This window comes from Protomyctophum parallelum (genome assembly GCF_964188405.1).
Source record: "Protomyctophum parallelum genome assembly, chromosome: 9".
NCBI lineage: Eukaryota > Metazoa > Chordata > Actinopteri > Myctophiformes > Myctophidae > Protomyctophum > Protomyctophum parallelum.
Window position 1 is genome coordinate 28,003,134 of NC_139706.1, and position 25,470 is coordinate 28,028,603.

The 25,470-nt window shown below is 43.1% G+C and overlaps 1 protein-coding gene across 2 annotated transcripts in view; it reads left to right on the plus strand.

Moving 5' to 3' along the window:
- Window positions 1–25,470, plus strand: part of nbeab (neurobeachin b) — a gene marked incomplete at its 5' end in the record, with an annotated part of 282,517 nt that overhangs the window by 36,435 nt on the left and 220,612 nt on the right. For both annotated transcript variants that reach the window (XM_083774126.1, XM_083774125.1), the window contains one exon: window positions 22,138–22,369. In XM_083774126.1, the coding sequence (XP_083630252.1) occupies window positions 22,138–22,369 (232 nt within the window). The remainder of the gene's footprint in view (window positions 1–22,137; window positions 22,370–25,470) is intronic.

Here is a 25,470-nt window from a genome sequence, read left to right on the forward strand (position 1 = left end):
TCTTCTACATTTTACTGTGTCATAAATATATTTACATCTGTAGCCTATATTGTGATTACATTTGACCGTACATTTGACTCTTGTGTTATATTCTTGTGAAATATTCAGTAAAGTAATCTGGTGAAATATTCACCCCAAGTTGATAAGATATGCAGACAATATAATACCAAGAACCCCCAGTTTGAAATGCATTAGGCTACAGACCCCCATTTGCTCTCTGGGAGTACACTATCATCAGTGTCAATTTAATTCTGAAAATCCATTTGGTTCCATTTGTATGCTCTTGGAGTATGATGACTGTGCTAACAGTATTATCATAAAATATATCTCAGTTTGAAGATTCAAATTATGGATAATAAATAACAATACAACAATATATTTCATATGTGTGAGCTATTCAAGTAGAACGTTCAACCTAGAGACAGTGTTGCCAAGTCTGATCATTATAAGCTACTTTGGACTTTGGAAGTTGCTTTAAAATATTGGTAGTCCTTGACATGGAAATGTTTGAGTTCCACTGCTCTAAAACAACATTAGACAACGAAGTTTGACAGTCAGCACTATAATTGATTATTTTAAGACAAATTCTCGGACCATTTCTGATTTACCTACTTTGAACTGGCCTATTAACATTTTTATAGACCTGGTTGCTTGTTTCACTCTCACATCCACGATATGTGGCAACCCTGGTTTGTTTTGGTTTGCGCATGGATGTTTTTTTGTTGCTTTAGCATCTTTAGCACAGTAGCTATCAGAGGCTGCAGCAGCTGCTGCTGTCATGAATAACAGTATTTAGCGCAAGTTTCTGTCCCAGAAGGATATGCGTGGCTGCTTCTCCTCTTCACACACACATGCACGCACGCACACACACACACACACACACACACGGCCGCCTCCTGGCCACTATAAGGATATGCGTGCCATTGCGTGGCTGCTGCTCCTCCTCCTCACACACACATGCACGCACGCACACGTACACACACACGCACACACACACGGCCGCCTCCTGGCCACTATGCAGACCCAGCTCCCTGCTCTATGCCCAGCTGTACTGCTGCGAGTGCTGCTACTGCAAGCAGTGTAGAGTGTAGACTGTAGAGTAGGCGTGGCGCAGGCTTAGAAGGGCGCCGTGAATTCACGACATTAAGGGGTAAGAAACCATCCCGGTCGCGTGGTTCATGTAACGCGTGTGTCACTGTGAAGGACTGGCCCCATTAAGTGAACGCAGTTGGCGTAAAAAGACGCCAACATGACGATTTTGACGTAGGCTGTTGAGCTTGCGCAATAATGTGTTATTTCATATAAATGGGTACTGTACTGTAAATATGACAGTTGTATGAATGCAAAGTAGTGGTTGATGTCTGGACAGGCACCCTGTTGGTTTTGTGCATGGTGAGATGTGTGCAAACGGTGTGGTTTGGTAGGAGAAGACGGACAAAGGATGTGGTGTTGCGCTGTCTATTAGTGTGGCAGGATGTGAGCGCACATACTGTTTGAATAGTGTCCTACTATTGAATGATGTTTGTGCTCAGGTTTGACCTTGCGAACAGAGCTTTTAGGGGAGTGGTTAATCACATACTGTACATGTGGTATATTGTCATTTCTTGCTGTTTTAAGGTGATACTCACACTCACAGTAAGCAGTAAATATCATATTCAACGTAGCATTGTTCATGTACATGAATAGTACACGCTGTGCCTTGTGAGAGTGGCATGTCATTTTCCGTGTGATTTATTAGCTACAGTAAGTGCACAGGATGATGAAAACAGCTGGGGTTTGTGCTTCTGCCTGGTGAGGGTTTCTAGGGTTTCTACACCGTTGACTGTGGGGGATATTTATATTCATGTTTCTACGCTCCAGTGAGTTCTTGTTCCCTTCCTTTCAAATAAATCTCAATATTGGCTTTCTAGTAGTACTTATCAAGGGACCGCTGATTGGTTGTAATCTTCGGTGAGACAGTGTCAGTTAAGTGAAACATTTCAGTCTTGGTCAACGTCGGAGCAGAGCAGCAAGACGTACAGTAGTACTATATACGGTATACAGTATATACACAGTAAGCATGCTACTGAAGAAGTGTCTTATAAAGTGGCTGCTAATCACATTAGTTAGGGAACGTTAGCCAAATTTGTGACCAATCTGCAAAATAAATGCTTACCAATAGCTTTCTTCACAAATGTGTTCATAAAAATGTCTACTATCACCTCTCAATTTGTTCCAACCCAACTCCTTTCCTGAAAATTAACAACCTATATGCAGGCTATCATTGTGCTTTAAGTAGACTGGTCAAACTATATATGTTTTTTATAATTCTGAATCCATTGCAAGCATTTGGTTTGCACGAAAATCACTCCTTGGGCTAAAAATCACACCCGTGTGAACTGGTGCTCATTAACCAACACATAGGCGGACACATAGGTACATACAGTAGGTGAACACAGACATTGCTGTTCCTTGGTGTGGTTGCACCACTCAAAAATGGCCATAGCAGTTATCACAAATGTGATAAGTGGCTATGGCCGTTTTTGGCCAGGGCCAAGCAGTGTTTTCCCTTTTCTGTCCCTTTTCAAGCGCAGAAGTAGCGTGTCTACTCAAGAGTCTCTCTCGCATGACTGAATTTCTCACCCTATCTCTAAGGGAGATGCCAGCCACCCATCTGAAAAAACTAATTTTGTATCAGCAACCTTATTCTTTCGGTCATGACCACACTTCATGAACATAGGTTAGAGTAGGAACAAAGATTTCTCTGAGAAAGTAATAAGGTTCCGTACTGTATATCCCTACATTTAAATTGAGTTGAATGAATGAGCCGTAAAGAATAATGGGGTTGACGCTGACGGTAATGCCAATTTACGCTAGACATCTCCCAGCTGAATGTAATCTACTGTGTTGTTTTCATTATCAGAAACAGCCTTTTGTACTGTACTTGTCTTGACAACAATGAAGTGTAAATTGGTGAATGGTTTAGTTTACTTTAGGTAATCACTGTAGGTAATTACCCTGCCTGCAGCAATGTACAGGCTATTGTAATCAGACCTATCCATGTGTGTCTGTCTGAGAATCGCTAACTTAATAACTTGAGAATTAATGTGCAGATTTTCAGTACACTTGGTCGGAATGAATAATCGGTAGACTGCTCCAGGTTTAAGAGATGATTACCTTTTGAGACTAAGGTCTACTATAGGCGAATCAGTCATATATGGGGGAGAGACAGCGAAATCCAGACGCGACGTACGACGACGTTGTGACTGATTTTTTTTTGCGTCGCGCCCTATTTTTTTGCGTCGCAACGTATTTTCGAGTACGTCCTGGCGTAAATATCAATTCGTCCCGTCAGAACGGACTCGTCGCGGCTATATCTACCCGTTTGCGTCGTAATATGTTGACTGTTATTTTCCGTCGCAACGTAAAGAATCCGTTCTGGCGTGAGCTGGACTCGTCGCTGCAGAACGTGACTCGTCGCGGCTATATCTACCCGTTTGCGACGTAAAAAGGTTGACTTTGTTATATGCCCGGTGCCCGGCTCTCTCTCCGCCGTCTCCAAGCGAGCCTGAGTGGTTCTCTGGGGTTCCAGCAGGCCTTTTTCCGCGCGCATCGTGCCCGGGGAACGGCCCATGCGCTGGGCCTGGCACCAGCGCGTGCACCTTGTCCATGGAGCCCTTCTCCGTCCCCAGGCGACCCTGTGTTCCAGAGCTGTCACCTTTTTTTGCCCACCGAAAATAGCAGATCTACCAGCTCCTACATACGGGATGGCCCGACCCGCGTCTGTGGACCCCTGGGGGGGTGTGTGTGTGAGCGTCTGAGCTCCTATCTGTGTGCCTCCCCCCCCCCCCACCCCATGTGGACCCTTGCAGGGGGGGGGTCGGGGGGTCCCCCTATGCACTTTGTGTAGATGCTGCGTATCGCCTCATACTGAAAAAATTACTATTTTACGCACAGCGCAAGGCAATATGTGATTACGATCGTCCTTCTGGGGGGCAACACAATAGATAACCTACAAGGACATATGAATTTAATTTATATACACGGCTATATTAATTTAGCCGATCATCAAAGCTCACCGCACTCGTATAGCGCATTGACTGTCTGTCTGTCTGTCTGTCTGTCTGTCTGTCTGTCTGTCTGTCTGTCTGTCTGTCTGTCTGTCTGTGTCTCAATGACTTGCCTTAGGCGGATAATATAGACTACAAGTACTTTATTAAAGTAAAGTAAAAGAGTGAGTTCTCATTGCGTTCTCTGCGTCGTAGCGCATGCAGATAGGCAGATAGGGGGGGGGGGGGGGGGCAGTTCTATAGGCAAGGGCAGAAGGTTCCTATAACGACAGTGGGTGCGTGCCCACCTTAGAGTAGCCTATATATTTTAAGGCACCCGCCCCGCAACTTATTATTATTGGCTTATTATTTTGCCACCAGCGGAGTTGACGGTTGACGCCGTTGTCTAGTATAGACTATAGGCCTGTGCCAGGATGATTTTAAATAAATATGTCTCTGTCTCTGCGTCTCTAGAGCTATAACATATATACTGTAGCACACATCATGTGTGACACATGTGCACACACACACACACACACACACACACACACACACACACACACACACACACACACACACACACACACACACACACACACACACACACACACACACCGAGTACTAAGTATAAGTAGCATATAGGGTACGGCTCTAAAAACATTAAATACTGCGGGAGCATTACACTAAACAAAGTTGGATTTGTACATTGCAGAAACGTAACATAACGTAAGTGTTCTTATTATTGTCCGTCTGGGTTTTATAATGCAGTGTGAGTCCGCTCCGCGATAGCCGATCTGCAAGCTCACAACGCGTTGCGCTGATTGACAGTGCACGTGCAGCAGCTACTGTATAAAATTATATTTAAGTAGGCTACTTTTTTGTGTGACGTCTGTGTGTTATTGACTTCTTGTTCCTTAATGTGCAGGTTTATCAGAGCGATATAGTGCAGCTGTGAGTGAGTAGCCTAGGCCTAGCTGCTGCTGCTGCGTCCGTGCACCAATAGAGCGACCGCGGCAGCGGCACGTATGCTTGAAATATTAAATAAAAATATGTTGGGCTTCCGGGCGTCCGTTTCTGGACTGTACCAACGGGCTTAGGGCCGGACGGTCCCTTAACGCCACGGGCCCCTATATTTTAGGCCCGTGCAGGGCTCTAGTGTGTGTGTGTGTGTGTGTGTGTGTGTGTGTGTGTGTGTGTGTGTGTGTGTGTGTGTGTGTGTGTGTGTGTGTGTGTGTGTGTGTGTGTGTGTGTGTGTGTGTGTGTGTGTGTGTGTGTGTGTGTGCGTGCGAACTTCATGACAGTGGTGCAGCATTACATTGTATTTTGATTTGAAATAAATAATGATGAATAGATGTCTATACTGTTGCTTGTGTGTGTGTTATGCTATAGGGTTAGCTGGAACACACGCCCTGTATGATCTGTGGTGCGCATCTACAAGCTCCAAGTGTTGCGTCCACATGCAGCGCGTTGTGAGCTTGCAGATCGTCGGTGCCCCACTATAGAGAGATGGTAGGGTAGTGCCCAAGCCTATTCCTATATGATCTGTGGCTATATTAAAGGCCTTTTATGTGATCTCACATAATGTGCGAGTCAGAGCTAACGTTACTCAATGATCATTTGCGTCTGATTGATATCACAGCACAGCGTGTGCTGAGAGAGAGAGGGGGGGGGGGGGGGTATGCTCCGTTCATTGGCTCTATATGCCGTGCGAGACAAGATGATTTTAAATAAATATGTCTGTCTCTGCGTCTCTAGAGCTATAATATATAGCACACATGTGTGCACATGTGGTGTGTGTGCGCGCGCACACACACACACACACACACACACACACACACACACACTCTAGAGCAGTGTCTCTCAACCTTTTTTGTCCCGGGGCACACTTTTCATAGCCTAAAAATCTCGGGGCACACCTAGATATATGGTGTGTGTATATACTGTATATATACCGGTGTATGTATGTATATATATATATATATATATATATATATATATATATATGAACCCAATATACTTTTAAAAACACACATGACAGCACTCGTCAAATAACTTTAAAGAGAAAGAAAAGGACGAGTTTGAATGATCTGGCTATTACTGTTTCTGCCAATGTATGTGGCATTTTTAACTGTGCCAACATCTCTGCGATTTGGTAGCTTAATTCCAGACCTTTTTCAGAAGTCTTAGTAGTACTGCGTATCAAGAGACTTGCCTGCTTCGTTGTGTCTTTCTCCTTTTTTTCTTTCAAGCTCACGAAAAAGTGTTTGTCCTTTGTAGCGAGTTCATCATGATTGGTATGAAGGTGGCGCTTCAGTTTACTCGGAACCATGCCGCTGTTTGCAAGCTTGAATCCACAAACTATACACAGCGGAATCGGGTACGTTTTATCCCCAGTAAACGTGAAGCCAAACTTCATGTAATCATCGCGGTACAGTCTGGCAGGGGCTTTCTTTGTAGGCGTTGCGTTAGTAGCCGCCGTTGTTGCTGCTGTTGCTGTGCCGTCGTCAGGTGGAGGTGACTCGGCGGCGCTGTGTGTGCTGCTGTCGGGTTCTGGTGGTGTCTTTCTGGAGGGATTGACACCACCAGGCGATTAACATTTCTATGGCCGATGGTCGTTAAGAGTCTATTGTTCCGTCGTCATGTTGTTTTCGGACGTCTATTTAGACGTGTGACAACAACAACGAGTCAACGACGCAACAATAGGACGCCTAGCTATCGCTTTCGGGGGAGGGCTAGTGTTACTTTCGGTCAAAATCTCGAGGCACACCTGGAGATTTCAAAGGCACAGTAAAGTGCCGCGGTACATAGGTTGAGAAACACTGCTCTAGAGCCCTGCACGGGCCTAAAATATAGGGGCCCGTGGAGTTAAGGGACCGTCCGGCCCTAAGCCCGTTGGTACAGTCCAGAAACGGACGCCCGGAAGCCCAACATATTTTTATTTAATATTTCAAGCATACGTACCGCTGCCGCGGTCGCTCTATTGGTGCACGGACGCAGCAGCAGCAGCTAGGCCTACTCACTCACAGCTGCACTATATCGCTCTGATAAACCTGCACATTAAGGAACAAGAAGTCAATAACACACAGACGTCACACAAAAAAGTAGCCTACTTAAATATAATTTTATACAGTAGCTGCTGCACGTGCACTGTCAATCAGCGCAACGCGCTGTGAGCTTGCAGATCGGCTATCGCGGAGCGGACTCACACTGCATTATAAAACCCAGACGGACAATAATAAGAACACTTACGTTATGTTACGTTTCTGCAATGTACAAATCCAACTTTGTTTAGTGTAATGCTCCCGCAGTATTTAATGTTTTTAGAGCCGTACCCTATATGCTACTTATACTTAGTACTCGGTGTGTGTGTGTGTGTGTGTGTGTGTGTGTGTGTGTGTGTGTGTGTGTGTGTGTGTGTGTGTGTGTGTGTGTGTGTGTGTGTGTGTGTGTGTGTGTGTGTGTGTGTGTGTGTGTGTGTGTGTGTGCACATGTGTCACACATGATGTGTGCTACAGTATATATGTTATAGCTCTAGAGACGCAGAGACAGAGACATATTTATTTAAAATCATCCTGGCACAGGCCTATAGTCTATACTAGACAACGGCGTCAACCGTCAACTCCGCTGGTGGCAAAATAATAAGCCAATAATAATAAGTTGCGGGGCGGGTGCCTTAAAATATATAGGCTACTCTAAGGTGGGCACGCACCCACTGTCGTTATAGGAACCTTCTGCCCTTGCCTATAGAACTGCCCCCCCCCCCCCCCCCCTATCTGCCTATCTGCATGCGCTACGACGCAGAGAACGCAATGAGAACTCACTCTTTTACTTTACTTTAATAAAGTACTTGTAGTCTATATTATCCGCCTAAGGCAAGTCATTGAGACACAGACAGACAGACAGACAGACAGACAGACAGACAGACAGACAGACAGACAGACAGACAGACAATGCGCTATACGAGCGCGGTGAGCTTTGATGATCGGCTAAATTAATATAGCCGTGTATATAAATTAAATTCATATGTCCTTGTAGGTTATCTATTGTGTTGGCCAGGGTAGGTTATCTATTGTGTTGGCCAGCCCAGGCCACATATTGCCTTGCGCTGTGCGTAAAATAGTAATTTTTTCAGTATGAGGCGATACGCAGCATCTACACAAAGTGCATAGGGGGACCCCCCGACCCCCCCCTGCAAGGGTCCACATGGGGTGGGGGGGGGGAGGCACACAGATAGGAGCTCAGACGCTCACACACACACCCCCCCAGGGGTCCACAGACGCGGGTCGGGCCATCCCGTATGTAGGAGCTAGTAGATCTGCTATTTTCGGTGGGCAAAAAAAGGTGACAGCTCTGGAACGCAGGGTCGCCTGGGGACGGAGAAGGGCTCCATGGACAAGGTGCACGCGCTGGTGCCAGGCAGCCAGGTGCCTGGTGCTCAGGCTCGCTTGGAGACGGCGGAGAGAGAGCCGGGCACCGGGCATATAACAAAGTCAACCTTTTTACGTCGCAAACGGGTAGATATAGCCGCGACGAGTTCCGTTCTGTTGCGACGAGTCCAGCTCACGCCAGAACGAATTACCTTTTACGTCGAGAAGGGTAGATATAGCCGTGACGTGTCCCGTTCTGTCGCGACGTAAAAGAATAGTCAACCTATCACGTCGCAAACGGGTAGATATAGCCGCGACGAGTCCGTTCTGACGGGACGAATTGATATTATACGTTGCGAATGAAAATAATAGGTCGCGACTTTGTCGTCCGCCGCGTCTGGATTTCGCTCCACCTGATATGGGGAACAGAGCTGTTGCGGGCAGGATTTGTACGTCTAGTTGCATTTCTAATGACGTAAGCTGAAACATTGAATAGCATTTTAAATGTTAATATAGTGGCAATCTATGAAAAGTTTGGGTTTCACACCCACACCGTGATGCTCACTTTGAAAACAGTTAACAACTTAACATTCAAAACGTACAGTAGGCTACACAGCGCAGTATTTTATTTGTAGAGGTTTCACATCCACACTGATGCTCACTTTAAAAACAGTTAACATTCAAAACATAGGCTACACTGCACCGTATTGTATTTGTAGAGGTTTTGTACGACGCGCTTTTTAATACTTTTCATTGGATCACTATTGTTTTTAACTAACACACAGACATAAAGGGTATCACACACATACAGTACAGTAGCTATAAATTGAATTTATATTTAATTAATTGCATGTTATTTTTGTCAAGTATATTTTACACACTTGTCTTGCATTTATTTAACACATCCTACTGTAGCTATTGGAAGCAGTGGGCAACCAACTTCTCCGTCACCCTGCTCCAGCTCTAAGGCCAGTTAAGTTAAGTGAGGTGACTGTGGGGGGATTACACTTGCCGTAACCAATCACTATGACACCAAAGTATAGCCTGAAGCTAACGTCATTTTTGTCAACAACACTGATATGCCAACGCAAAAAAAATAAATGCCTTCAAATCAAAACAGAGTGCTGTTTGGATTTCAATGTAATTGGTTGGCTGCTTTTGATCTAGTAGCCGATATGCTGGCCCAAAGTTGTTGGATCAACGGTTCGCCTGAGGCAGATGACCATAATTTATTGTGTCATTTTCAGTGTCCTACTAAAATTGGCCTGTCGACCGTGGACGTCAAGACGTAATATCCAGAATAATCACACCAGGGGCTACGTCAGGCGGCCCAGGCGCACCATTGTTTTGATCCTCACCAAACTTAGCACAAACACTGTTCATGTCACTGCCATGAGAAATGTCACACCGGGGGCCATGTGTAGTACACTGGGGGCCATGTGTAGTGCACCGTTGCACATACTGTAGGACAAACACAGTTCAAGGCACCGTCATGGCGGGCCATGGGCGCACCGTCGTTATAATCTGCAATCTTGATTTGAGGTTTAACATTCAGATGAGTGAATCTTCAACTACTTTCAGATTTCTCACTTCATGACACATCATTTGAAAGCTACAATGCACATCTCATAATGAGTCAATGTGAAAAATGACTATGCCCTACACAAGGCAAATATTCTATCAGACCCTGTCACATATTGATGTAATATGAGACTTTACTTGACGGATGCTTGATTGATGATATTCTGTTAACGTTAGATGATACAGAATATGACATTTTCTACTCATTCAAAGCCCTCCTGTTCCTTTTTACACAGCTATTGCTCTTAGTCTTGATAGGAGGACAACAATGAGAAATTATTCTCAGTCGGTACACACTACAGCTCTGTGGAGTGTGCTATTCTTACCAGAGAGAGATATGGGTGGATTGAAATCAGAGAGGGTTCAGGCAGTGTCACTGTTAGTGGAGCGCACCCTCAATGTTCAAGCCATAAATCAAACTCAATGAAAAGACAGGAGCGATAAGCTGATTTGTATATCTAATCTGCCCCTTCCCCCTCTCTGTCGTTCTTTAGCCTGACCTTATTTTGACAATTATAGGAACCAAGATGGGCCATGGATAGCTTCTACCTTGGATCCTGAGTATATTTCCCTTGAGTGGTGGCACTGGTGTGTGCCATACAGTATGCAGAGTTGTCACAACTATATATATTTTTGATCACATACCCAGTCTTTTATTTGCCCTGGGTGAGGGAGTGATACAAGGAATGAGAGGATGATAAGTTTACAGGGATGGGGTAGAAGGTGACCAATCCAAGTACCATCACTTGCTGAACTTTCACGTGAAGGAAAACGAAATCACAACATCTAAAAAACAAACAAGGGCCCTGGTCTTGTTAATATATAATGCTATGGGTCAGAGATTCGTTGCTGCCATTGTTATCCAACCTCTGGCCCGGCTGCATCAGCTGCTGAGACGCCACATGCAGCCGTGCACAGTAAAATCATCAGTGACTGACCTGAGATCAGATTCAAAAAATGTCTTCTACATCCTGACAGTTTTCTGAAAAAGACGATTTTTCTAAAATAGCAGACCTACAAGCTCGTAGCGCGCCACTCGGTGGCACGCTATGAGCTTGTAGGTCTGCTATTTTGTTGTTGTTGCTAAATCAATTTGAGAAGTGTTACTTTACAATATAGACCTGACTTCGATTCTAACAAGGCCCTCTAAATCCTGACCTAAGTTTTCTGAAAATAATATAAATATATAAATAAAAATAAAGATATTTATATAGCGGCATCAATTCTTTAAATTTTGTTAATACTGTACATACTGTACAGAACACCAAAATGGGTTCCCGGGCCTGGATGGGTAAAACACTCAAATGGGTTCCCGCCCAGAATGGGTTAACCATTTAAACAAGTTATGGATGTTGTAGCCACTAGATGTTATTTATCTGACTGTGTTCAAAGTAAATTTATTTTGGTTTTCTTTAACACTTTAACAAAAGCCCCTGGCTGTGACATTACAATTCTTGCATGTGGTGGACTTCTATTTTCATTTACCCATTTCACTTGTTTTATATGCATCTAGAAGTAATGTGAAGACTATTTGTCTCTCCGTTTCCATGTTCGCCCCAGAGACACCTTGCTGTGCTCACACTCTCCATCAGTCCTTGTAAAATAGGACATCTGTTCTATTTATTTTCACCCAATTTAGTGGCCACTGTAAGCTTGCCTTGGAAACCAGTCGGTATACAGTAGCAGTTCAATGTCACCATAGTGACGAAGGGCCTTATGAGTAGGGGGAGTTTCTAATAAAACCCATACATGTTTGACGTACTTGACGACACTAAAAGTGTCGCACCTTAATGACTGACTCACAGCTCACACACTGATTATCTGATTTATATTTGCACAGGGTCATGCACTTAAAATGGCTGATGTACAATGTAATCCATTGTAGATCTGCTATTTTGTCTGACGTAATAATACCAAGCTCTGCTGGATTCTTGGGAACATCTAGTCGTTCTCTTTAGAGGTCAGTGACTTGAAACATTGGTTTGTCATTCATTCTGACTAATCTCAGTGGCTTGTGAGGTGTTTTTTATTTTTTAAACATTTTTCAAAAGAAGTTTAGGAATAAAGCTTGCAGTTAATTTAATTTCCCCTCTGGATTGTAAATAACTAGAATCTTGCGTCTTACGCAACATGGTCCGTGTAACTGCTGGGGACACTTGGTGTTAACTTAACTTTAATTGTTATTTTTTGTTGCTTATGTGGTTAACCTTTAATTTGACATTTCCTGTAATTTGGTTCCCCTTTTATTTTGAAGTGCCCTGTCACCATACGGGCACGCACCTAAAACCGCTCGCTTCACGCACCCCACATTCATTCACACACAAACAGTGACACAGTGACCGGGGAGAGAGCAGTGTATGCCAGACGGTATGTTTTGTTCGCAGCGTTCACGTTTATACTAATTGTGCAACGTTAAAACCTGCTAGATGATGTGTAGCGTTGGTCGACTGTTAAGCGAACCTGTCCATACTGTTTACAGTGCCTGCCTTTGCTGTGTCCGATGTGCCAAGTATCGTTATCCCAAGATCGTTTGGTGATGTTTTGAAGTCTAAGGTGGCGTTCTACTCAGCCTTTAGCCCCTCAGTTAGCGGAGCGAGGTACATTATTTGTTTGTTCTGTTTTGGGTTCACTCATTTACTTTAGGTCTAATTCATTGTATTGTGGGTTAATGGTTCTGTTGGTATATTTCTGTTATGGACTTGTGGTACTTTATTGGCCTACTCTTGAAAGTGATATGTAATTTACAGATTTTATTGTTGATGAAGACTATGAGAAAATGTCATGATTGTAACAGTATTTATATTTATATTGTAGTTTTCACGGTGTTCCATGATCTTCACCTGTACCGGAAGATAAATAAAGACACCCGTTGAGACCATCCACGTTCTAATTCTTTCATAACCTGAGGGCGCTTACAGTCCGTGTTGTTGTTTCTCTGTGAATATCGTGTGTCCGAGTGAGAGACACACAAACCGTACGTTTTGAATACAGGCAGACGCCGTCAGATGTGGTCGTCCTCAGATGAGCCCTCCATCGTTGCTTCCAGTCATCCCAGTTCTCCATACATCTGGCCAGCTCGTTGGTACTTTGTGCTCCTGCATCGTTCGTGAGTACATCCACATGTGGGACGTCCTGGTGACCGGTGCCCGTGTGTAGGTTCCCACAGCACTAGTTTGCTGGCTGGCAGCTCTTGGTGTTTGGCAGTGTCCTGCTAGTCTCATTCTCCTGGCTGCTGTTTTCTGGCTCACCCTTGGCATTACATCATACAGATTTGTGTAACATGTCTGCTCCTACTGATGTTGAGTGTTGCTCGCAGCATTCTGGTGTAGCCTAGAGACTTCTGCAGGGTTGGCTTCAGGGTCCAGCATTCACTGCCGCATAGGAGAACAGACTCTACCGTTGCGTAGAAGAAGCTGAGTTTGGTTTGACGGGGGAGGTTGGAGTTCCATACACTGGCCATGCCGTTCAGGGCCTTCCATGCAATTGCCTTCCTCGCTTTCGGGTATGCTCTGTTGAGTTGACCCATGAGCCATGAGGTACTTGAAGTCCTTGACTTCCTTCAAAGCAGTGCCTCCTGTTGCACACCAGATCTGCGCACGAAGCTGAGATAAAACTTGCATTGTGCTTATTTGCATTGTGGGGGTGTGGAATTCTGTCAAATGTAATAATAGATGAGGCCACCCCTCTTAGTCTTAAGTCTCCTGTCATCAAGGCAGTTGTCAATCACAGCAGTATGGTAACTGCATGCACACATGGTTGATCACTTAAACCGAGTAGATACTGATTTAAAGTGGAAGTATAAAGGGAGGGATAATACAATACAGTATACTACAAGTACATGTTGGGCATTATTGCAAATACTGTAAGCCCTGACAGGGTAATCAATAATCTAACATTAAATATTGATTTCAAAGTAATATTATTATTAACTTACAAGTTTCCGATAAAAGGGTAATACATTTGATTATATTCTTAGAACTGTCTACGTACATGGTATGCAGAAATTGCATACAGCAAATTTCAATCGTAATTGAGTGAATTTGAGCAACACCTGTAGTATTATTATTATCAATAATGTGCTGTACAATTATATTTAGATACCCTTAATTGAAATCATATGATTAGTTAATGCTGCAGGAGTCTCTCCAGGGAATAACGAAATAGGTCAGCTTAACTTGTGCCTGTAAAACCCTGATTAGAACCGATGCATTGCATGGATACGTATGGTACAGTACATTGTATGAAATGTTGGCAACTGAACTTGGCGCCTGTCTGCTACATTGTGTGTGTGTGTGTGTTGCATTACAAAAACATGTATTTCACATGACTTTGATGTTGAATTACAGGCAGTTCCATTTAGGACATTTGCATTCGTATAGTGGACATTCTTATTTGCTAATGCTTGTGCCGCCATGCAGAGTTTGATAAATGCCTAAGCTGACACATGACATTCTGACAGACAACTTGTCACCCACCAGGCAGACCCTCTGGTCACAGACCCTGAGGGAGACTCAAGTCTCAAGTCCTCAATTGTTTGATGCTCATCATTTAGTTGGGCTTGGAGATGGAAAACATTCAGTTGGGCTTGGAGATGGAAAACAACATACTTTTTCTCCAAGGGTTTGCTTTGTTCTCCCATGGTGGGCCCCCGGCCACAGACTACAATCGCTGTGACATTTATCTTGTCTCTCATTGCTTTCTGGATATCACAGGCTACCCCATGGAGTTTAACAGGGATTGAGGAGTTTATCTTCTTCAATAGGTAATTAAGCAGTTCTCCCTTTCCAGACAGATTTCATTTACTTATCAGTCCAGTAGGTGGTTGTGTTGTGAGCTGAGTGGATGTCTGTGTCCCTTTTGTGATCATTGTACCCGTCTGTATACCTGACTGCCTCTTTCATTCCCATTTTAATCTGTGGAGATATGCATCTCAGTGCTTGTCCCTTTTATGCCCATACTGTATTATGGAGGTCCCTGTTGTCATCAGTATATGCCCATATACCTCATATTGGTTAGATCGGCGGTTCTGGACAAGTGCTTATTCATACTGTATATGCCCATATATGGAGATATCATTCAGATCGGCGGTTCTGGACAACCGCATATCCAAACTAGAAATGCACTCTGTCGAGCTGCCAACTTGCACTTTGCACACAAGTTGGCCATGAATGGCCTACTTGTGCGCGAGCAGAGTGCGCAACCTACTTCTGACTTCTGTCAACTTACCTCTTTAACACATGCATGATGATATGATATAATGATAACTTTGAAACATAGAATAGTACGTCACCAACAATAATGGCACTTTTTTAGCCAATGGAGAACATACATACATATCTCAATCGGCCACATATGTCTGTGTTGTCCCTCGGCCAATCAGGGACCACCGTTCTTACCACAACATGCATACATACCTACCCAGCCGATCACCCAGCCAATGACCAAACATACCTTAGTTACGTCATCAGCTAATCCCTGATTGGCCGAGCGACACCACCAACATAAGCAGCCAATCCCTGATTGGCCGAGCGACACCACCAACATAAGCAGCAAATCCCTGATTGGCTGAGCAACGCCACCGACACAGTATTACAGTACTTGCACGCTCTGCTTGCGCAAGTAGAACGGAAAATGTGTCTGGCTGTCGCCCGCTGTTAAAACGCACTGTAAAGGAAATGTTTTAGAGTAAAACCAGTGCTATTCTGCCTGAATCCTGATTTATAACCACTGGTAGATAATCAGGAGTTAATCAGAAGTGCCTTGATTCAATTCATCACAATATGCTCTCTGTCTACCGAGCAATCTTCGTTCCTACTCTCACCTATGGTCATGAAGTGTGGGTCCTGACCGAAAGAATAAGGTCGCGAATACAAGCGGCCACAATTAGTTTTCTTCGACAGGTGGCTGCATCTCCCTTAGGCCTCTTTTCCACTATGGGGTGGAACAGGAACCAGAACTAGAACTTTCCAGATCCCAGAACTACCAGGAACCTGAAGTTCCAGAACCAAGTTCTGCTTCTGTTCCCATATAACCAGAACCCAGAACTTTCAAGAACCTGTAAACCCCCTGTAAATATATCTCATATAGGCTATAGCTCATATGATGATAAATGATAACCCACCTTTTGAATATAATAATAATAATAATAATAAACTTTATTTGTATAGCACTTTTCATACATAAATGCAGCTCAAAGTGCTTCACAGGGCAGGACACAAAAATAAAATACAATAAAACACAAGTAGTTAAAATGATAGAACAATAGCAGAGAACAAAACCGAATATAAGAACATAAAATAAATAAAAACACACATAAAAATAAAAATAAAACTCAACTAAAAGCAAGGGTGAAGAGGTGAGTCTTGAGTTGAATTTAAAAATGTCTACAGAGGGTGCGTGTCTGAGCTCGAATGGAAGTTTATTCCAGGCTGTTGGGCCATAGAAGCAAAAGCTGCCTCACCATACTTTTTTGTGCACATTCTTTTAGGCACTTCAAGTAGGCCAGCATTGGAGGACCTGAGGGGGCGGCTAGGGACATATCTAGGTAGGCAGTCACGGAGGTACGGAGGTGCGAGACCATTGAGAGCTTTATAGACAAGTAACAGAATTTTAAAGTCAATCCTAAAAATATAGCATTTAACATTGTGTGCGTTGCAATTATAGTGCCTCTTGAGCAAATTGTGCCATAACATCCAGTCCAGTTGTAATGTCAATATCAAGAAATGTGCAAATACAAATCATTTAACCGTTGTGCTAGTTGAATTTAATTCTTCCAATGTGTAGTATTGTGTACAGCACATTTCTAGTAATGATATGCCTAATGCCTTGCCCTGAAAAAGAAAGAAAATTCTGTTCTAGCAATTTAGAATAGATCATATGGCGCTCTCGCGCGCGAGCACACGCACGCAAACACATACACACACACAAACACACACACACACACACACACACACACACACACACACACGCACACACACTCCTATCTGCAGTTAGCCTAGCTGTTAGCTGTAGTGTAGAACAACAACTGCAAGCAAACAACTCGTCGCGACAGCTTTATGGCTCTCTCTCTCTCCCTCACGCACACACAAGCTCTGTCTCTCCCTCTCTCGTGGCCATAGTGTTTCTGTGTGCTTTTCCAGGTTATTTTTCTGTGTGTCCGCTGTCGCTGTGTGTTTTAAACTTAGGAGTTTAAAATGTGCGCTGTTGTGTTGTGTGCGCTTCTATTCGCTCCTGTCTCCTCAGTGCTCAGAGTGCTGTCACCTCTGATGGATAATTTTAAATAAGATCCATCTTTAATAATGATAGATTTGAAAGGACTGTATAGGACTGTATAGGACTGTATAAATATCAATAAACAATAGCTTAGGATCGATAGCTTGAGAGCTAGAGCTAGAGAGAGCTCTGGAGCACCGGAACTGAATAAATACTCTAGAAAGTAATCTAAGTACCATAAATACTCTTTACCAGAATAGAAGCAGAGGGCTTGTAACTTTACAGAAATGGATATAAAAACCATTTAGGCTATGATGAGTAAAAGTCAGAGTATAACAGAGTTAACCAATATACCTTAGAATGAATTGACGGACACAAGAAAGAGAACTCAGACAAGCAGAACTTAGAGGGAGGTTCGATCAGATATATTCACCATTGCTTCGGGAGAGAAGAAGACATGTCATCCGGACAGCGTTTCACAACAATCTCTGACCATGTTCAATTAAACATGGTTGATATAGCATACCGTAATCAATACACCGGACAATGTGTTGAACAACAAGGTTAAAAAACATATTTGTTAACAAATGGACAGATAATGCAAGACGTCACTGAATATTGCATACAGAAAATATCTCACGGGGCAGAGATAGTCCTGATATGAATATCAGTTAGTGGAATCAGGTGACAAGGCAGAACGTCATTGAGTGCAGTTTACCAGTCTGTTAGAGCGAATACTAACTTTCAAGGGCAAAAACACAGAGGCTGGGTGTTATGGCCCACGAAAACAAAACAATTCTTATCTACCAACGCTGGCTAGGGAAAAGTATTACTATCGAGACTCCGGCAGGGCCAGAACCATACTATTTTAACGTCAGTGGGACAGCCGGACATCAAATGTCAGTCACAGGGCAATTAGCTTAAAAGGTCAAAAGGTCAAAAGAGCATTCACCCACAAACTAGACCAAATATATCTATCAACCTCAGCTCGACCAATCGAGAGCAGCAGCGCTGCTGGCCCCGCCCATAGGTTCCCAGAACTCAGTGTTAGTACTACCTCAAAAGCAGGGGCGAAAAAAGGTTCTGAGAACCTGGTCTGAAACCGTGCCGTACCGCGCTGTGGAAACAAACCCAGAACTAAAACTAGAAAAAGTGCCCTTCTGGGCACAGGTCTCCACCAGGATAGGAATGTAGGACATTGCAGCTTGCCTTCATCTGGTGGTTGGATAAAAGGGCAACAAAAGTAAATTAGAGGTAAAAACACTTTTCGGCCAGTTATAGCGCCACCTTGAGGCTGAGTTGAAATTGTTCATGTGGCATTTCTTCCTCGGCCTAGTGGGAATGTGCGTGCACAATTTCACGGAAATCACGCAATGTGTTCATGATTTGCAGCATTTTGTTTGAAACTGAGCACTCCTGTGAACTTTGGAAGCCAATCTTAACCAATCAGGATGGAGTCTGAGAAATCTGAAAGACCCGTTTCGTTGAATGGCTCTAGAGAGACTGTGTACCAATTTGCGCGATGTTTGGACAAAATCTGTAGGTGTACTGTGCAAAAACTTGTTTTGCACAAAGCGGCCTCCTGGTGGCGCTATAACAGGCCGTTCTGGAAATTTTGGGGCAGAGGTTCATCGTTGGCATCCAGGGAGTGTGTGTGCAAAATTTGGCATCGACAGGGTTAACGGTGCCGGAGATTAGCTGCTCACGGACACACACACGGACGGACGGACACACGGACGGACGGACGGACGGACGGAGTGCAAAACATACTCTCCCCCCATGCCTTCGGCCTGGGCCTGGTGGAGACAAAAATAGGTGCAGGTTCTGGAAAGTTCTGGTTCCACCTTGCTAGTGGAAAAGGGGCCTTAGAGATAGGGTGAGAAGTTCAGTCACATGAGAGAGACTCAGAGTAGAGTCGCTGGATGGACAATAACAGTTGCAGCACCAATTCCATTTGCCCTGAAAAGCCTTGTGTTATGACTCAAGTGCTGTCAGTGTAGGTGGAGATTATTTGTTATTACAGTAATTCAGTGTGCATCTGTATCTTAAGTGGGTGAGCATACTGGAGATGGCAGATCACAGAGCTGCACTCTGCGTGATTATATCAATATCTCCATCCTCTCTGAGTGTCACTGAAACTGAATTTGGATAGGGGCTAGATCACATCAGCACATTCAGCTGTCATTCATTGAAGCTGAGCCAAACTGACATAAACTCCTAGTGTTCGTTCCTGTATCTGAAAGCTTTCCTAGTAACATTCCGATGCTGTCACAAAACAAGTGCACCATCACGTTAAATTTTATTTCCATTTGGTGTTTGTCAACAATATTTTTTTTATTTTTAAATGTTGCTTTTTTGTTTGTCTTTTAAAAGGAGCATACATAAATGTCTACCAATGTTAGTTCTGTATACGTGCATTTTAAAGTTGGGGTAAGAAATAAATCAAGATTTAGCTAGCCAATTAATTACTGTCATTACTGAGGTTTGGTAGTGACAAATTATCTGGGCATAGGAATTACCTCTGAACATGATTGATGAGTCAGTGTGTAATCATATGATTTCATTTACCTTTTGCAGTGCAATGGGTTTATTCCGGGATACTGCTTCTCAAAAGAGTTGTGTTCTTGTGAATGGTGTAATTAATAATGTTGCACAGGTCAGGAGCACGGTGAGATTGCGGACCAGCCTACACTTTACGTACAGCAGTCTCGTTCTTTGAATGATGTATATGAGATCACGTAACGCTTTTGTTTTAGTGGTAATTACCGAGACAATTTCACAGAAATCATTACAAAACAGTACCACAGGGGATTCATGTGAAATTAGACTTTATATATTATTTTATTTTCAAGGCATTTTGTCCCATCAGTAGGCTACACAATCAGTTTTTCTGCCTTGGCAGAAAATGTAATTGTAAACCATACTGTATGCTTTATCTGAGAAAATGCTGAAGCATCAAAGTTTTGAGTTTATTGTGGTTGGGTGAAACATTAATGCCATGTTGGCTTTTTATGGCGGGACAGTGGCCATATACAGGACATCTGTGTTAATTTGACAAAAAATGCACCCTGGGCACATTTTAAGTTTGGTGGATGAAAGTGCCAGCGTTTGACTGCCGATGTACGTCAGTTTTTGGCGTCCATTTTAGATGCTAAATACCGGTATTAGTGTCAATTCTAGCGAGCTAAAATGAGGCCATCCTTGCTCTAGGATCACTGGATAATCAGGAAAGACCTCTGAACATTTTGTTTTGTCGCAACCATGGAGAGCTCCGTAGATTTAGACTTATGAGCCGTTTCAGTCCGCCTGTATACAAGAAGTGAACGGCAGTGCGCAAGCACGAAACCGGTCTAGGATTGCTGAAGAAGGAAAGGCCAAGCAAAGAAAACAGGGTCCGCCAATTCAAATCCAACTGCTTCTGTCGTCGTATAAGGTTTATACCTTATACGTATAAGGTTTATATCCTTATAAGACAATAGAAGCAGTTGACAGTTGGATTTGAATTGGTGGATTGTAAGCAGTAAGACGGTTAAATGACTATCACTGATTTGACTGTACAAGGGTGACTGCCCGGTACCGATGGTGGTCTGCAGTGAGGAATCTTACCATAAATGAGAGACTGTACGTAGAAGTGGCCAGCAGTCTCTTCATTTTGCATTCCAGTTAACGTACTTTAGGCTGCTATATTTAGACAAAGGGCTTTGTTACAGCATGCTGTGGCCTGAGTTGCCTGCACAGCTTGGTCACTGAACCAGCTCACTGCATATTGCTCCCCCTCTCAGACATAAGTTAAGACGTGATGTTCCATAATACCATTGGTACTGGTTCACTGAGTACTGCCTCTTTTCCCTGAGCTTTCTGATGAAGATGGCTTCTGGCTTTCTGGCTAAATTCCAATCTTGGTCAATGGGCATGGATAAAGTGGCATAGTTTAACATAACCGGATTTGTCTGCACAAATGTAAACCCAAGTAGCTGGCCCAGCCTCAAACAGGGTTCTTTCTCACAGTATCCTTAAGTATAGATAATATAATACAAATAAATATAATACATTTCAAGTTGTGGTGGGTGGGTTTGTGTCTGTTCTGTTGTGGGCTTTTAGATTATGTTGCAGGAGGCTGAAAAACAGCCAAAAGACACACAGACCTATATAATGATACCCTAATAGGCAGGATCAAACAAAGTAATAGATCAAGAATAAAAAGAGACCGCACACCATTTTCTAACTTGTGTTAATGTTTCGGGCCGAAGCCCTTTCGGCCCGAAACATTACCACGTAATGTAAAGATATTTCTGGGTGCAGAAAATGGTGTGCGGACTCTTTTTTTCTTGGGCTTGTAAATACGTCCATATTCCTGACACTAAAGATAAAATGCTGTCTTGCCTGTCTGTTAGTTTAACACAAACTCGACTTTCTTTACAACACCATTATGTCTCTCTGAACCCAGAATTAAAACAATCTCACAAACTCTAATGGACGACCACCACAACCCCTGTAAAGTAAATGTTTTTGATCCTGCATGGCTATTGCCGGTCAATCACATGTATTTTCCACCTGCCTGTATGATGCCCACCAACTAATGTGTTTTCAGTCATCCCCATACATACCGTGCTCTTCTTGAGATGACCAATTTCATGCTTGCTGAACTTCAAGAATGGTATTATTGATTTTTTTTCTACTTTTTTAATAGATTTTAAAGGGGCAATAGGCCCACATAAGATGCATTCCCAATCCCATTCGCCCGCCCCGATGTTACTTTAAAACATCCAATGACCTCAAATATCCACGGGTCCTTAAAATCTAATCGGAAGCTTTCAGAGGGAAAGGGATTCACTCTTCGCAGTGCTGTGCAGTGCCCGCATGCTACTAAATCAGATATTCTCTCATGCACCTTCCTGCCTCCTCCCATGTCTCCCTCCCTCCCTCCCTCACATCCCTCCTCTGTGCAGTTGGTGGGTGGCGAGTTTGATCTGGAGATGAACTTCATCATCCAGGATGCAGAGAGCATCAGCTGCATGGTGGAGCTGCTGGAGCACTGTGACGTCACCTGCCAAGCGGAGATCTGGAGCATGTTCACTGCCGTCCTTCGCAAGAGTGTCCGCAACCTGCAGACGAGCACAGAGGTGGGCCTCATCCAGCAGGTGCTCCTCCAGATGAGCTCCGTGGATGACATGATCGCAGGTACACATTTGTCAGTTAACACTTTCCCTCCCATTGATTGTAGAACAGCTTCCCTCCCAATAACAAGTTACACGATTTAGGTTTTCATTTGCGTTTCTAATAAGTTTTAAGACTTTCAGGGTTTCCATCGGACAGAGTGGGATAGGTGACGCATTCGGCGCATGGCATGCAAAGGGATCTGGGAAATTGAGGCCCAATGCAATGGTGCGCAGCGGGTGCGTTGTTCCTCCGCTCTGTGTTGCTGATCGCCACTTTGGATGATTTTTCAACACTACGACAAAGAATCACACAATTTTATAGCGGATTTTCATGAAAAGGAACGATGATGTCGGCGCGGTGGTTCTTCAAAGATTAGGGAAATGTAGGCAGTCAACAGGGCATTGCAATTAATTAATTCCGCAGTCAAACTGTTAACAACCGAAAACATGAACCTTGGTTGAAAACCCCCCCCCCCCCCCAAAGTTGTATCTAAGTTGTATATAAAGTTGTATAATATCGTTCTATTATGTGAAAACTTGACATAAAATCGGCACCAGTGAAATGTCATTTTTCAATGAGTTTTCTGTGGCTGGCTCTCACCACACAAATTGTACTGCAAGTGTTCTGTCCGATTTTCATGTCCTCATCACAATAGAACGATAGGACTCACTTTAAATATCAGCAAAGTTCTCCTTTAACTAACAGTGTATCCAAGTCAGAAAAAACTCCCATTCTCAATTTAAAATTTAGACATTTAGAAGAGCGATTTACATTAAGCAAGAACAAAAACATGGCAATACATCATATACATTAAACATTGTTATGAATCATGTAAGCTAAGAACGTAACAGTGGAATATCTAAATAATGAAACTATGCATACACTATATAGTGCCATGTCTACATAAAATGCTATCTAAGTTCTTCCATAATTCTCCCATCACTGAACACAAACACACATGTATTGTACAGTATACGGTTCAAACTAAGTATGAAATAGCTGAACGGGAGGTCAGGGGAGGACTCTGGTTTCTCCTGAGTCAAGATACTGATCACTCCTCGAGATCAAAGGGATGGCTCCAGTGGAGTTGTGGTTCATTCTTCCTCTATAAAATCACTGGGGTTTTCTCAACTGTCTTTTGAGGCAGAATCTGCTGACACTTTATTGTATTTCTAGTTCTATGATTATTATGTGTGTTTCTGCCTTCCATAGGGCGCAATTCAGACCAGACTAAAATAAATGATATGATATATAAAACAGATATTCCCTTTTTTCTGTATTATTAATGAGGTTTTATCATTTGGAATTATTTGAATGCTTAGAAAGAAAATAATTAGAAAGAAGAAAATAAAGGCAGGATACAACATATTTGTTTTGTTTTTCTTCTTATAAATTATTTGATCGGCCCAAAACATTGTATTGTCATGATTTGTCATGATCCCAGTTGGCTTTGTCCGTGCCATAACCTTCTTTAAATACATACTTTTTTTAAAGCCTATGGAGAAAATGAATTTCCTGGGCAGCTGGGCCACTCATCATTCTGAAAGGGGGCGGGACTGCGACGCTCTATAGATGTACTGTAGACTCTCAAACTCCTGCTTGTTTTCAGACTTGCACTCTGGTGCAAGTGTGCTTTGCAGCAGATTTTAGCATACAGTAGTGGACCTGCAATGAACCTGGATTTTGAATTACAGTGAGAACGAAAAGTTGTGGAAAGACCCTATCCATCTCCAAAGTCCCACTCTTTAAGATCCATAGTGAATGTACTGTATCCATAATTGATATGCTGGAAAACCTCCAGTTGGGGCAGTTGGTAATCCCACAGAGATTACCTGATAGAGCTGACTTTAACCATTATGCACCAGGGCTCAAGTATAATAGCATGAGAGTTTGCTATAGAGCAAATTTACTTTCAGCCACTCTTTCAGGAGCATAATATAGATTTTTTTTTTATCATGGGTAATGTGAAAGAAACAGTTGGTGTAGTTTGATGGGGATGGATGCTTTAAGAAAACATGAGGTGTGTGTGTGTGTGTGTGTGTGTGTGTGTGTGTGTGTGTGTGTGTGTGTGTGTGTGTGTGTGTGTGTGTGTGTGTGTGTGTGTGTGTGTGTACGTACACACACCTATGCTCATGGACCTCTGCTGGACATCGCAGGTGTGCATTAATGCCGATAAAGAACACCCTCAATTATTGCTTAAGGATAGTATGGGGAAAACTATACAGCGCTGGGAAGTAGTACCCTAATGACGGTGCTTTAAATTGAGTGGGAACAATAAAGCGTTGTTGGGCTGTAGTGTACTAACTTATTGCGTCCCACGCTACAGGTGATGGTCCACTCCTAGCACCCCATAAGACAATGGCATACATTTGCATTCCTATGGATGAGGGTTGCGCTACTGAATGGACAATCCGCTGGCCACTATACGCTAGTTCTTAGTTTTGGTGGCGCACAGTGTAGTGAGCTTTTATTTTAAATAGCAGAGCCACAAGCTTGCAGGTAGAGAAAACCAGCTGCATATTCATCTGAAATATGCACGCACGCACGCACACGGAAATAGACCAGCTGTGCTTCACAGCAGCTTTAAAAAAAAGAAGATGGAAAAAGGAGAAAGACATTGAATAGCAGTTAAACGAATATTGCATTTTCAGCACCGTTTACTCAAAAGTTGAGAATAATGAAATATTTACTGCCTTGCTTTTTGGTAATGCATGACTGCCCTCCAGCTGTCTTTAAGCTACCCCAGTATAAAGGCAATATTAATTTTCTTTCCTGATAGCTTAAATTTAAAGGACCACTCATAGGAGAGCTGTGGGCAGTTCACAAACCCGTCCACTAGTGACATCATCAATGGGGAATCAAAGCTAATAGAAACTGCAGGCTTTCTAGTCGTGAAAAGTTGCAATGCGAAAAAGGAAGCCATCGTTCTCACGATAATACAAATCTAAAAATGTTTAAAAAAAAGAAAAAAAAAGTTGCTTAAAAAAAATCTGCCTAACGATGATGTCACTGGTGGACGGGTTTCTGAACTGCTCACAACCCTCCTATGAGACATAGACTGAGTAGAATTTTTTTTTTGTATTTTATCATGATTATTAGTGAGGATCTATTATATGAAGATG